General features: G+C 36.4%; 2 protein-coding genes across 6 annotated transcripts; one reads left to right on the top strand and one right to left on the bottom strand.

The window, feature by feature from the left end:
* The first annotated feature begins 767 nt into the window (after positions 1 to 767).
* LOC18421631 (RING-H2 finger protein ATL70) lies at positions 768 to 1620 on the top strand. Its single transcript, XM_020675913.2, has one exon. It carries the CDS (start codon positions 908 to 910, stop codon positions 1454 to 1456), a length of 549 nt encoding a protein of 182 aa, XP_020531572.2. The 5' UTR covers positions 768 to 907; the 3' UTR covers positions 1457 to 1620.
* A 350-nt stretch (positions 1621 to 1970) lies between these two features.
* Positions 1971 to 7668, bottom strand: LOC18421630 (Protein kinase superfamily protein). Of its 5 annotated transcripts, none has more exons than XM_020661971.2 (8): positions 7255 to 7668; positions 3990 to 4223; positions 3543 to 3801; positions 3364 to 3416; positions 3222 to 3289; positions 3043 to 3132; positions 2889 to 2949; positions 1971 to 2801 (listed from the first exon to the last, which is right to left on the bottom strand). In XM_020661971.2, the coding sequence occupies exons 1-8, from the start codon at positions 7280 to 7282 to the stop codon at positions 2401 to 2403; spliced, it is 1194 nt and encodes a 397-aa protein (XP_020517630.1). In that variant the 5' UTR covers positions 7283 to 7668; the 3' UTR covers positions 1971 to 2400. The 5 variants fall into 5 exon arrangements, with proteins under 5 accessions (XP_020517630.1, XP_011628348.2, XP_088718239.1 ...); XM_011630046.3 differs by having other exon boundaries at positions 3957 to 4223; positions 7255 to 7613; XM_088862113.1 differs by having other exon boundaries at positions 3503 to 3801; positions 7255 to 7504.
* Between the last annotated feature and the right edge of the window lie 7287 nt (positions 7669 to 14955).

Genomic DNA, 14955 nt, shown 5'->3' with positions numbered 1-14955 from the left:
TTTAAATTTGGACTAGACCGAGCCCTTCACTGGTTTGGCAGTGGGTGACCGACTGTTTGCTTTTTTTGTATACAGATGTTACAAACACTATATGCATGCATAGCTTGAGTGTGTCATTTTTCTACATAAAATTTGAAAAACAAAATTCTTAAGACTTGTCAATTTACATCCCCAATCACCCATCTGATAGGCCGGGAGGGGTAATTGTAAATACGAACTTTCCCATACTAAAGGTAAATTATCCTTCAATTATCTCATATATAGAGAGAGGAGTTAGGCATTAGATTACAATATCTCATATATGGAGAGAGGAGTTAGGCATTAGATTACAATATCTCATATATAGAGAGAGGAGTTAGGCATTAGATTACATGTGAAAATGACAGGGACAAGCTTTGAAAGGTTTTCCAAACACAGTTTGGTCCACCCGGACCTTCGTTGACATCTCCCTCGTAATTTAGTGTAGCATCTAACAAACGCCCGGAAAATTTGACAATGGCTACCGCAGAGATATAGAGAGAGAAGTTGACTTTTTGTTAAGGCGGCGGGTGTTGAATATTTACTCCTTCAAATCCCCACTTCCCCAAGAAACCACCCCAATTTTATAAAAAATCTCCCCCTCTCCTCCATAACAAACTTTAAACAAAGCACCAACTCTCCCTCCATTTACTATTTGTTATTATTAAATCCTCCTATTCATCTTCCCGTTGCTCACTGATGGCGCACATGTCAGTTCCTCCCCCCATCGTTGACATCCACCTCCACTCTCCCCCATAACAACCTATCCTCCTCCCAAAACTTTTCCCCTTCTCTCTCTCTCTCTGTCTCTTCACCGTAATTGCTCCAATTCTCTATAGATTGGTTGGAAAGAAATCCGTAAATCGAGTGAGCTTCACTCAAAACAGACATGGCGAGCACAAGCAGCACCAGCACCAGCAGCAATAACAACCAATCCGACATTGGGGTGTTGGCACACTCTGCCGTGGGCTTTAGTTATGGGATCGGGGTGTCGGTGGGAATCCTCCTCCTCATCACCACCATCATGCTTGCCTCCTACTTTTGCACACGCGGCCGCACTACCTTTCCAATGCCTCATCTTGCCCCCACCCATCCTAATAACAATAATAATCAACAGCATGGCAATGTGGTGGAGGATCATCAACTACAAGGGCTGGACGAGGCGACCCTCCTCTCGTACCCAACGCTTCCATACTCTCAGGCCAAGCTTCACAAGACCGCCGCCTCCTCTTCATGCTGCTCCATCTGCTTGGGAGATTACAAGGATTCTGACATGCTCCGTATGCTCCCTGATTGTGGTCATCTCTTCCATGTCAAGTGTGTGGACTCATGGCTGCGCCTCCACCCCACGTGTCCCAATTGCCGCAGCTCCCCCTTGCCTTCCCCACTCTCCACACCGCTATCTGAGGTGGTCCCCTTGGCGCAACAGCGAGTTTAGTCTATGACGCAGCATCTTCTCACTTATCACTCCATCCATCATATATCTTACACCGAAAGAGCAGATTCTGGTTCACCAGGCTGCAGTTCATTTCATTTGTTCCCACTGTACATTGGCTCTCTTTGTAAATTTTGTTCTACAACATTTATTCATGTTTTCTATCATTTGAATACCATATCTCAGCCTTGCATTTCTCTCCGGAAACATGCCCATAAATCCAATACCAATAACCACAATCACTGCTCCTTGAGAGAACTATTTTTCAGACACACACATGGAGAAAGAGAGATCATCTGCTTAAGCATCAAGACTTTTTTACCACTTCTCTGGCCACAGTTCCTTTTTTTTGTTGATCTATAACATGTTTTCCACTAAACCTATGTCAAACAACTGTAGAGCACACTGTGAAAATCCATGGCCCTTGAGAGGTCTGATGCACGTTACTAACAGCAAAGGTACTCATCACATGGATGGAGCATAGCATAGTGCTATCCACCAAGCCTAGTTTCAAGAGTTTGCAACATCCACCATGGAATTAGAAAAATTATGAGATACATAGAAGGAATCAAGTTCAATCTGTTTAAGATTTAAAGCCACAAAATACCATGGAATGGTTTTAGTTCCCTTCACTGGGGAGAGAAGATGCTGATCTCAGTTTAATAGCAGATTACACTTATTCACAAAGATACAGATGTATGTCTTTATCAGAACTGGTCAAAATAATGGGTATGGAATTGCTGTTCCAGAATATTCAACCATGAAGGGGGACTGGGAAAAGAGCACCTTAGAATACAAAAAGCATAAAACCTGTATAAACATGGTTACAAGACCAGTGGTGGTGTTTCATAAAGCATGTGTCCAGTTCCCAAACTGTGGCCAATGAGGAAGGTGCACAAATAATGCAGCCAAGAATTAAACTTTGAAACAAATTCAAGCTCTTTCTCTTAACCTTCCAAGCTGCTTTCACTCGAGGATCGTAATTTCTCTTCAAGTACACTTGATTTGCGGACATAACTATTTATGGATATATCAGTCAGAGAACCACATGGAGACAAGGGATCAAACTTCCCCTGCAGATACCGAAGTATACAAGGCATTGACACTGTCAACGTACCCTCAGTATCTATGCACATCCTTGCTATGACAAGCAGAATTTTGAGCTCTTTAGGATCAAAGTTAATTCCAAGATCTGGATCCACCATTGTAAGCATGGAATCAATGAACCTGTATTCCTGGATTAGGTTTATGCCCTCGAACTTTATTGATTGACCGGTTATGAGTTCCAGAAGCAGTAAACCATATTGGAAGACCACTGATTCCTGAGGATAAGAACTCTGGTTCTTACCTACAAGAAGAAGGAGATAATATGGATTGGTTAATCAGGGGGAAAAAAAAAACACGTAATTGGTAAGAAGACATCAGAAAAGCTCACCTTGCAGATGTGCCATTGTCATCTTAGAACCGTTGGACTCAAGAAAGCCAAAAGGAGAAAGCTGACACATCAAAATAATCTTCAGTTCCATGTTGTCTCAGTAATGTTGGGCATCATCACTGAAATGGAATTGAGTTTTCACTGGAAAATTTACCTTGGCGACAAAGTTCTCATCCAACAAAATTTTACTCGACTTGATTGATATGTTGCATACAGGGGGTTTACAAAATGATTGTAAATAATCCTGCCAAGCATATAACATTAATATATGACAGATTAGTGAAGCTTGAAAAGAAACTTATCTTTAGAACATTCAAAGTAAATGTCATATACCAGTGCAGAAGCCACATCAATAGCCACTTGCAACCTAGCCTTCCAGTTTAATGGAGTTCTCAAAGGATCTGCACAAATATAACCAAATTGTTCACAGCACGTTAAAATAACAACCGGGGGGCAGGGCTGAAAGATAGAATACCATGTAGGAGCTCTTTGAGATTTCCATTTTCCATATATTCCATGATGAGGAACCTGCAAAGCATGCAAAATCAGTTATTAATTAAAATTTATTCATCACTAACATGGTGGAAAAATGTGTCATAATTAACATTGCCTACTTGGGAGATACATATGTAGATGTAAGATAACTAAGAAGACCTATCGCGTTCTGCTGAAAACCCTCTGAGAGGCACAAGGTGGCGATGATGCAGACGTCCCAGGAATTGAACCTTCCTATCAAAGGTATCCTTCTGCACTTCACAAGAAGTTCTGACTTCCCTCACAGCAGCCACAAGGCCATCTGGAAATTGAGCTTTATAAACAGTGCCAAAGGAACCTCTTCCAATGATTGTGCTGAAATCTCCGGTTGCTCTTTCTATCTCTTTGCAGGTGAAGTTTCTAAAGAATGGTGAGGAACCTAAGAGGGAATTCCAAATATAACCAAAGGTATAAATACTTTACACAATACGAAACTAGGTAGTCATGGCTAGCACTCTAGACAAAACATTCATGGTGAACCAAATATACCTTTCTCTAACAAAAGTGACAAACAAAGAAGTGATAGAAAATTACAAGGGCACAAACTCATGCCATCTCCAGCTCTACCTTGTTTCCTCCTTTTAAGAATCAGCAGGATCATCATCAACAACAGAAAGATCAAGATTCCTATTATCCCGCTTGCAACTCCAATGAGCACATTTAAGCGTGGTGAAGGGTGAGTTTGTTTAACCCAAGGAACTTCTGCAAATGGATAACTTTCTGAACTCTGAGGACTAGGACCTGAAATCGAAGCTTCGGATACAAAAATAGGAGATGTATAATAACCTTTTCTTGTAGAATCTGCATAAACAACATGATTTATGAGTTAGGATGAAAGTTTATCTGCTGAAGGAAGACATAAAAACAGAGACTTTCATAAATTAAATCCAACCATAATTGATTAGTCATCTACTAAGTCAGAAAGCCAATACGTGGTACTTGGGATAGAATTCTGGAAGGAAGAATCGTTTTACAGTTCACTAATACTACAAACACAAGAACTGATTACAGTTTTACTTCCCGTTTAGACAGAAACCAAATTACTGGTATCCTCCAGTGAAGAAGGAAACCTCCTGTATTTCTTTTTTTTTTTTTTTTGCGAGAAAGTTAACATAACCTCCTGTATTTCTTTTTTTTTTTTTTTTGCGAGAAAGTTAACATAACCTCCTGCATTTCTACAAGGAAAAAAAAAGATGAAAAAAAAAAACTTGATGAACTAAAATAGCTTCAACAAATATCAAAGAGCATGTTGTACACTAAAACATCAACACTTGCTTAGGTAAACATGCAATTTACAAGGAGGCAGCATTCAGAAAGGATACAAGATTCTGAGGTGAAAGAAAACGATGCCTGTCCAAGATTTAGCTTTAAAACATGCATGATTCAAATGCGCATGATCCTAGTCACGCTTTAGCATGGAACATGTTGGAAACTTAAGTAGCCAACATAGAAGAACTTAACATCTATGCACAATATTCTTGTGCTGAAGAGTTCTTTCATCTGTGCAGACTTGCTGGCGCGTGTTATTCTGCAAAGATAGAAGAAGCAAGAGCCTTCTGACAAGACGTGAGATCTTACTCAGAATTTCATATTTTTGGTAAGCAAAATAATCAGAGAAATCTTCTACTAATTTGTATAGAAGTGGATTGGCTTAATATTATTATGTCGGCCATAGAGAGACAGCACTATGACATTCAGGGAACTTAATTAATAGGTGGAAGGGGGTGGGGGGTTCTCTTTCAAGAGGGGATTTTATTTTTTCTTTCTTTTCCTTTTTTTTCTGGTTTTATGTCCTATGAATGCAGCACTTTACACACAACTTGACTTAATAGCTCTTCTTCCTATTAATGTATCAATAAAATTAATAACAAAGAAGAAGAGAAAAAGATAAGGAACTCTTATTAGTCTCAGCATTTAGCTTTGGGTTGTTGGACGGGAATCCAACACATAACAAATAAGAGAAAGAAATTATACATTCAACCTCTAAATACCAAAACCCACAAGATTGCACATGTGCCATGAAATCCCACGTTTCATTCATCATTCTTTAAAATAGATTTATTGAAGAAAACATAATTTTATTAGCCAATGTGAACATGATTTGCACCTACTTGGTGGACCTTGATTCCACTAAAATGGGTCCTTGGAATAGATGAAACGAGAAGGGCATTAATCCATGGATAGCCAACATTTGTCTCTTGATGATAGAATGAGTCATAAAAGACCACCCTTTTGTTATATCCTAGTTTAATATATGTCCATGTTCCAAATCCAAATCTAATACATGTCCTTGTATATTTACAAAATAAAAATGTCATTGTTCTAAATTTCTAGGGGCATTACAAAGACACTCAAGAAAATCAATAGGGAGCTTTGTTTAGTGGCAGTATTGAAGGTCTACACGTTCCAACCAGTCAAGTGGAATTGGAGGATGGAGAACGACTGAGCAGGGACATGTAAGAAGATTATCGAGGTAAGTATACGTGTATTGGAGCTGGACAGGGGGCTACAGATTTCAGAAGGTTGGCTAGGCTATTCGAGCCTTGGTTAAGCATTAATGGGATGAGGTTAGTAAGAAAGTAAGATTTAAGATAGGAGATGGTAGGTGTCACAGGGGTAAATCTCTCATTACCCAAGAGTTAGATTCAACTTTAATGTTTATTGTGGAACTTTGGGGTGGCAGCCCTCATAATAGGTTTCCAAGTCTAGTTGCGTGGCATACAACTTGAAGGCTTACACCAGGGTCTCCGACTGTGCCAACTTAGGAGCTGTCGTTATGGAGGAGGAGAAGGCTGAGTGGGCTTTACAGAAAATCAGAGAAGGCAGTCTTACCAAAACTATGGATTGATGGAAGAATACGAAAGCGGAATATAGCACGGCCTTCAGTAAGATCACTATGGTGCCCTCCTTACCCAACCTCAATAAGATCATGACAACAATCACCTTCGGCACCGTGGCCTCTGGTTACAAACTCGTGAATCGTGTATAAAGGCACCCAAACTTTGACTACATTTCGCATTTGCTAAGAACATTTTGGAGCGGTTTATTGCATCTTATTGACACTTATTGAAGCTTCAGAGGCATCGTTCTTTCTGTGTTTTTGTTAGTCCACCACTGGGTTGATTTCTTGATAGGCTACACACCTCCTAAAATTAGCCACTTGCACTCTTTTGGTGTATATGGAGATATGAGGGGAATAGAATCGCGTGATATTCTTGTTGGGATAATGAATTTCAGATTCTAATATTTCATGAACACTCAAAAAAAAAAAAAAGACATCTGAACGGATGAGAATACTCAAATGTGAAAAAAAGTCCAGAATTTACTGTGGCATTTCTCTCAAATAGAAGAAAAGCATGTAATCACTTCAAGACACCCCACTAAATATTTGGACTGATTCATGTATAAGCAAACTTACTAATATAGACAGTACTATCACATTCTCAAAAAAAAAAAAAAAACACCATCCAGAACGATACCACCAAGAAGATGTGAACTGTTTTCTGGCATATCTTTCAGATTTTTTGTTTGCGTTTTTTACAAAATAGCACAAAATTGATAGCGCGACACCGCTTGAATTGGTGTAAAAATGAGCAGGCATCACAAAAGCAAATATAAATTGGTTAGAGCAGCAATTGTACATTAACATTGAAAAGAAGAGTAAAAAGGGGAAGAAGAAGTAATGTGTACATGGTTAGAGCAGCAATTGTACATTAACATTGAAAAGAAGAGTAAAAAGGGGAAGAAGAAGTAATGTGTACGTGGTTAGAGCAGCAATTGTACATTAACATTGAAAAGAAGAGTAAAAAGAGGAAGAAGAAGTAATGTGTACCTTGCGTGCAAGTAGAAGTAGAGCCCATGTCGTCGTTACAAAATGGAGAAAGAAAAGGAGCAGAAGTTGCCTTCCCCTAAAATCTAAACCAGAGATCCATACGATGTGGCTCAACCTAAGATCCATGGCCACAAGTAGCAGTAGGAGGAGTATAATAAAGGAGAGGGAAGAGGATTCCTTTATCTTTCTTTACTGTCTTTCTCTTTTTTTGACTTTACTGCTGCACCACTTTACCTTTCATCTTACCGTCGCATAGACGCAGTTGAATCGGCGAGTTTTTCTGTATCTTTATCTTCATTAGTTGCATTGGAGACTAAGAATTATGATACCAGTTGGCACCAAAATCCCACTTTTAATTAGGGAGTGTCCCAGACCATTTTTTAAAGGGTGCGATTTGCATAGGCCCTAGGCTCTAACAATCAAATTAGAGCCTCCCTGCAAATAGTGCCGAGGAATGTGGTTCCAATACCATAAATGTTTGTGACAGCCTTAAAATATATTTTCATTTTTATTTATAAAGTTTAAAGCTTTCAAAATGGTCTAGATCGACATATCTATGAACAAATGAAAATCTTGAAAATTGATGGTAAAAAAATGCATTACAAAATACGCTATTTCCAAAACTTGAAATCAATTTTTTTTCTCATGTCCTTGCATCTTGATGTCGAGATAATCAATTTGAGGATATTTGAAAACTGTGGAATCCCAGCCGTCAGATATTCATCACGTGCTTTAGAATGTATATCACTATATAAATTTTAATATTTTTTTTTAGAAATCGGATAATAATGAAATTTTGGACGTGAGTACTAAAAAATAGGATGCACAATTAAAAAATATATAAAAATATTTTATAAAATATAAAATGATCAAAATACCCCTAAAGGATGATGGGGGTAATTTGGTCATTTTAAATTATTGAAAATAATGTTTTTATATTTTTATATGGTGCACAATAGTATTAGGTATATACACCAAAAATTTCTTATTAATCATATTTATAAAAGAATTAAAATTAAAATAGTTATATGTATTTTGAACCACTCGATGAAGATCTGACGGCTGGGACTCTATCTACATTACCATTCATTATAGCTGCTAAGTGTTAGTAACGTTTACTCTTTTTTAAAATGTTATGCAAAAGTAAAGAAATGTCATATTTAATGTTATGCATGTCCATCCAATATGTTCCCAATACCTGTAGAGGATGAAAATGTGCCGTGGGATGGAAATGAAATAATTTCATGGGGTTGAATGAATATTGAATGCTTTGTTGATATGATACAAGTTAACAGTACAGTTCTCTTTTGTTGGAATAATCTTAAATGGTTCCATTTTGCATAAAAACTATCAAGAATATCTGCATAAAAACTTGATTAGGATGGAGCATAGAGGTTGTAAGGGTCCCTCAACAACAAAAGAAAGGAATTAAAATAAAATTTTTTTTTAAAAAAAAACAAGAAATTTAATTTCATTCAACAACGACAGCTGCTGAGTTTTCATAGCACCACGTCTCAAATTTCATTCCTATATAACCTTGTCAAAAAAACACAACAAGAATTGTATTAATTGGTTCCAGCCATATATTGAGATGAATGATTTCCCCAATAAGGCAATCTTAATTGTTAAACTTAAAACACATTCCCATGAAATATCACAATACAGTCAGGATTTGTATCTATACTGGACAGATACAAAGTTAAATGGCAACTTTTACAGCAGCATAGTTGAAACGATTTTTCCAATTTTTGCCTGTTAATTCCACGTTGAATTAAAACAGAAAACATGATTCCAGAGAATCAAAATCTATTCAAGTTCACTTCACATGGAAAAGATAATGACAAAAAAAAAGTGCAAAAAAGGCAAGGCTCGATCAAAGTCCAACATGAAGCATCTCTTAACATCCTCCTTTTGTAGGCTTGCAACCACATCGATACTGTCCTGAAGCCAGATCTGAATATTTGTTATTTGAAGTGTGAAACCCCAGCTTCATCCACTTTTATCTCACTAGTACACAACTAAACTTCGTAGTGGGAAATCTATTTCTCATTAGTGCTCTTAAGCAACGACGCACATGATCTCAATCACATATCAGAGAATGGCAATAAACAGATTAACAGAAACTTAGAAACACCCTATCTTGCTAAAACATAATCTATCAGCATATAATGTTTAACTTTGGTTCATAGCAAACGTACTTAGGAGTTTTCATGTAATTTTTTTTTGTAATTGTTAACTTTAATAATTGAACTAGTAGGGTACAGGAGCGTGGTTCCTCAAATTGGGACCGGGAACAAAAACTAACAAATGGGTGATTTCAACGGAAGCCTGAAAACAAAAATAAAAAAGGTAAAACAGCTAAGGAATAACACCGACAACACCTCCCAATGCAGCTACTAGTCTTCCACTAGGGGTGTAATTCCCGCACCTTCTTTGACAAGGGTGTCCGCCATCGCATTGCTCTCGCGCCAAACGTGACTCCAAGATATCGAAATCCTCGAACAGAGATGAGAAATTTCTTCAAAGGTATGGGCCAAAGACCACGGATAGGGGGCAACTGCTAAGGCCCAACGAATCACGTTGAGAGAGTCTCCTTCAACAATGAGCAGAGACGTCCGTCTCGTAGCATACAAACGCAGGCCTTCGTCAGTTTGAGCATCAGAATGACCTATAGATTAGGAGTTTTCATATAATTGTGCCATCTATAAGCACCATTTGGGCGGAGGTGCTCTTTAACTCGCGGAGGTGGCTTTCCATTGCCATATGTTAAAAAGCAATTTGGATTCCCATGTGTAGTATCTTTATACATTCTAAAATATGTTTCCTTTTTAAGATGGTCACAGTTCTTGATATTTATGAATTTAGAATCCATAAATATTTGAGGTGAGATTGCACATACAACGAATCGCAGATTTGTGCACTTATAAACAACTGTACTTGATTTTGTGGATTCAAGATTCCAAAATAGTTAAGATCGAGATTCTATGGAAGTCGAAGCAAGATTCATGTTGACTGAATCGCAGTTCCTGCTCCTACAAACCTAGGTACTTGATGTAGTGGATTATAGATTCAAAACTAAACGAACGGAGATTCATTACATGTGGAATAGGGAATCAACATATGTGGAATCAAGATCCAATGAATGTTGGAATCAATATTAGAAAAGTTGGGACCGAGATTATGAAAAGGTTTGAAATAAGATTCTTAAATTAAGTTTTTAATTAATTTAAATTAAAAATGGTAAATAGAGTGTCTTAGATACATACTTTGTCAAGGGTTAATAATGGTAATTTTAAATTAATTTAAATTAATAACAATGGCAATTTTTTGTATTTCAAAATGGTATAACATGCATTATTGTATAAAAGTATATAAAATCTGTCCGTATTTTTATTTAAATTTCATATTTCCCCAAAATCCATTTGTTGGTTACAGCCCACAAGACAGGACAATAACTATCGAGATGTGGGTATCCAGAAGAAGGCATAGATGGATGCCAGATCTCTATCATACAAGTTGCAGGTAGTGGGATGGTGGCTTGCAAAGACTTGTGCCTGAAAACCTCTACGGCATCCTATGCATTACAATGGCATTGGACGAAAATGGGTAAGAGTTGGGTCTTCGCTTTTCATTGAAGGAAGAAATCAGGACATTATGTAGTTCTTGATCTTTGTGATTACAAACTTGTCTTTGGAGTGATTACATGAGATCCGTGGCTATTCATGATCCCTCTATGGCTTGGCAAGCTTTAATAGGCCAACCATGAGCCTTTTGCATGTGAAGCATGAGTTTGTTGGGTTAGTTTGAAGCCTAAGTGTGGTTGCTGGGTTGTCTTGGAACGTCCAGCTAGATGATCTGGTACCATTGTTAGAAAAACTTAATGGAAGAAATTTTTGTGCATTAAATAGAAAAACTGGATATATACTCTTCCAAGATAGCGTAGTTATGTATTTAAATCTGATTCACCTATTATAAAACCTAATGCCAATGGCCAGGCTAAAAGGATATTAGAAGAATGTCCATGAGTAATAAGTAGCTAGGACAATATGCTGGGCTTCATGGAGGATAATTGGATAAGATTTTTTGAGGACTACACCATTGTGATGGGTGCCTTGTCTGAAAAATTTGGGATCAACTATGAGAGAAATAGAAAGAAAGAAATAGACTATGGGTGCCTACAAGGAAAGCACAATTCTTGCAATATGAAAGAAATAGACTTGATCACCAAGCATGTTTATAAAATTGAATGTCCTTGCAAAATACCTTGTTGCATTTGGGAATACAATCGTCTACCACATGCCAGCCTCTATTGTCCTTGAAAATCTAACCTCAGACTGGATTATAAACTAAATCATTCTACATGTGGCGTCACTAAGTTGAACATTTCCATGGACCTTAGTAGTGAAGTTGAGAGAAGAATTATGAAAAAGCCAAATAAGCTCCACATTGCTCATAGTTTGTCTTCCCAAAACTCTAAAAAACCTAACAATTATAACAAAAAATACAACATTAGGTGTAAGGGGAAGGCAAACAACTTTAGGGCGTGTTTGGTGGAAAAGTTCCATGAAATTACATGCTCGTGCTTTTTTGCCCTTATGGAAGCCGCATTTGGAACTCATAGGGCTTCCCTAAACAATGCCTTTTGATGTTGTTTGTGGAAGCCGCTCCTTCTATGACTAGTGGAAGACGACACTTTGGCAACCTCCACTTCAACCAGACCAATCCAAGATTCTAAGTATCAGGCCGACCTTTGGTTTGCCGGAGTCACACTTTTGAGTGTCGGACCGCCTTATCAAATCACACTTGGAGCGCTGGACCTACTCAAAGCACAAAAAAGGGGGAAAATAGAAAAAAAAAAAAAAAGAAGAAGAAAACAAAAAAAGGTATTTGAAGGCGGTCTACCGCTTAAACCGACTTAATAAAAGCATAATGTTATTTTCAAAAAATTTATGATTTTTAAGCACTATCATTATTAATTTTCTCTTTGTAATTAAATACATTAATTTCATTTAATAATATATGTATATTTGCATGCTTTTTAAATTATTTATTGGTATCATAAGTTTTATTAAGAAATTATAATTGTTCCAAACTAGCATGCGAATTTTTAATATGTAAATTTTATGTACCCAAAATATGTATTCATATGTTTTATTACGTTTTTCCAATGGTTTGAAGTTAAATACATTATTTTCATTGAAAATAGGAAACAAACTTTATCTCTTTTTTAGATTATTTTAAACACAAAGGAAACCAACTCTATTTATTTTTTGAAATGTTCAAATTTTGAAGTTTCTCAAATAAAAAAATGTTGTACCTACTAAAATCAGTCTCATACATCTTATGTTTATAATATTACAAATTTTGTTAATACCATCTTCCTTTTTATAAGAGCTTTCAAACATAAATATTAAAGTTATCATAAGCAAAATTTCTATATTATGAAATTTGTTTAGGATCATTTTGTAAATTTTTGTTAATACCATCTTCCTTTTTATAAAGCGTGGGAAAAGTAAGATAGGGTAGTTTAGATTTTTTTTTATTTTTTTATTTTTAAGTTAGAGGTATTTGTTAAAAAAATGTATTTTGAAAAAAAAAAAAGAAAAAATTTTTTTTTGTTTGGAGGCAACTCGCATAGAGTTATTTGTAATTTTCCCAAAAATTATCCTGAGTTGAGATAATCGATGGGGGGTGTAGTTTCGAGAAAGTATTGTAAAAGGCTGCAACCCTCTCAAATCCTTAATCATTTTGGGAGGAGAGGAATCAGAAGATGACAACCATATCAATAAATCACGTTTGGTGCCAAGAGAGAAACTCAATTAAGTAAACTTTAAAGCAATCTCTTCACTATACGGTCTTCATTTATACTCTGAAAAGAAATAAGTTGTTCGTGTGGGCATGCTTTGTCTCTGTCATTTTTATTTGGGTTCTTCATTATTTCAGGCAATTCAGCTCCTCTCTTTCTCTAGTTTGATATTTTATTAGTTCAGACTTTCTCTCTCCTGTTCTGTCTCAAAAGTATTGCATAAACTCAGTCTCACCCCTGGTTTATGGTAACCAGAAAATCTAGCCCTCCGGTTGTCGTCATCTGTATGCATTTACAGGCTGGATTAATACTCCCGAATGCCTGTCTTCACCTCTGCAAATTGTTCTCGCCGCATCTTCTCCATGGCAACAACTGCTCTTTTTAATAGAATCTCTTTACCCTTTTCCGGGTGCATTACCAGATTCATGATGAGCAAATTTGCCTGAGAATACCTTATATGGAGGGCCTTCGCCTCAAATTTCATTGCAGAGAGTAACCCTAAAGAATTTGGGGCTGAAGCATAAGAAGGGGGAGCCTATCACCATGGTCACTGCTTATGACTACTCATCAACTGTTCACCTTGATCAAGCGGGAATTGATATTTGTCTGGTTGGTGATTCTGCAGGTACTCATATACCCAAAAAGAAGAAAAAATCGACTGTCAATGATCAAATATGAGGAGAAGTTTTCATTTATTTTCACTTCCATTAGTGTAAGTTGGTATCTATTTATAAGAGATAAAACATGTGTAATTGATGATTATTAAAAAATAAGGGAAAGTTCTGATTTTTTGTTACATTTTCATTTTAATTAGTGTTTTTGATGCATTTTCCCTCATGGTGGAGATTTCAAGATTAACCATGCAGACAAATAAGAACTAAGAAAGGAAAAAAAAAGATGTTCGTTGATGACCGTAGAAAAATATGGTTTCAATATTGGAAATTTTTTATTAGCCTTAAAATATATTTTCATCTTTAATTATAAGATTTAAAGTTTCAAAAATAGTATAGATCGAGCATATCTATGAAAATACTAATGACTTAAAAATTGACGGTCCAAAAATGCGTTATAAGATGCAATATTTCTAAAACTTAAAAGACATTTTTTTCTCATGCCCATGCATCTTGACGTCGAGATGATCCATTTGACGATATTTGGGCATCAAAACATCCTCTTCTAGTGAATTTTTTGAGGTGGGCTCTAATTTGATTCTTTAGGGCCTAAGCTCTATATAAACTTTTTCCAAAAGAAAAATATATTGTGTATCTTATGGTTATAAAGAAACACAAAGAATTCATTGTTCTGTTGATTTTTTCATTTCCAGTGGTGTTGTTCATTTAGTTTGACCTTATTCATTGATTTTTCATTTCCAGTGGAGTATATCTATAAATATGTATGAGAATGTTACATAGAAAAAAAAAAAGAAGGTATTTTTCTTTCAAGTGGTATAAAAAAATCTTTAAGGATTTCAATGTACCCCCTCATCTTTTATTTCCATCTTTTATCAACTTTTGATCATAAAAATTAGCTCCAACAAATCTTTTTAAACCATTTCAACCCAAAAACTTTTTAAGGGTCTATCATGAAATAATATAAAAAACTAAAGTTCCATACGAAATTTTTCCTAAAAAATTAAGTGTGAAAAAAGACAAAAACATTTAGTGAGAGAGAACCGGTCCGGATATGTCAAAACCCTACCTAAGCACATATTGATGAGAGGCTTTTTGGATGGGTGTGAGACTTTCTCTGATCCGAATCCATTAGGGCCCTACATAAGCGGTGTGAGACTTTCTCGGTTGTTGCTTTTACTGTGCGCTTATGTTCTCAACAATCTTTTGGCTGGGAATCCTTTATTTGTTAATGCGACGCTGCTGTTGGGTCAGCTACATACATAT

This window comes from Amborella trichopoda, chromosome 3, assembly GCF_054954075.1.
Source record: "Amborella trichopoda isolate Santa Cruz 75 chromosome 3, AtrichopodaSantaCruz75HAP2 v2.0, whole genome shotgun sequence".
Classification (NCBI taxonomy): domain Eukaryota; kingdom Viridiplantae; phylum Streptophyta; class Magnoliopsida; order Amborellales; family Amborellaceae; genus Amborella; species Amborella trichopoda.
Note: the sequence above shows the minus strand (reverse complement) of the source record. Positions and strands in the feature narration are given on the sequence as shown.

What these genes read in the sequence shown, in the direction of transcription:
- LOC18421631 (XM_020675913.2), top strand. Translation starts at nt 908, where the DNA reads ATGGCGAGCACAAGCAGCACCAGCACCAGCAGCAATAACAACCAATCC.
- LOC18421630 (XM_088862112.1), bottom strand. Translation starts at nt 7,282, where the DNA reads ATGGGCTCTACTTCTACTTGCACGCAAG. An exon ending in TCTCAAAGAGCTCCTACATG is followed by an intron (nt 3,290 to 3,363) that starts GTATTCTATCTT and finishes ATATTTGTGCAG; the next exon opens with ATCCTTTGAGAACTCCATTA. An exon ending in TTGATGTGGCTTCTGCACTG is followed by an intron (nt 3,133 to 3,221) that starts GTATATGACATT and finishes TATGCTTGGCAG; the next exon opens with GATTATTTACAATCATTTTG.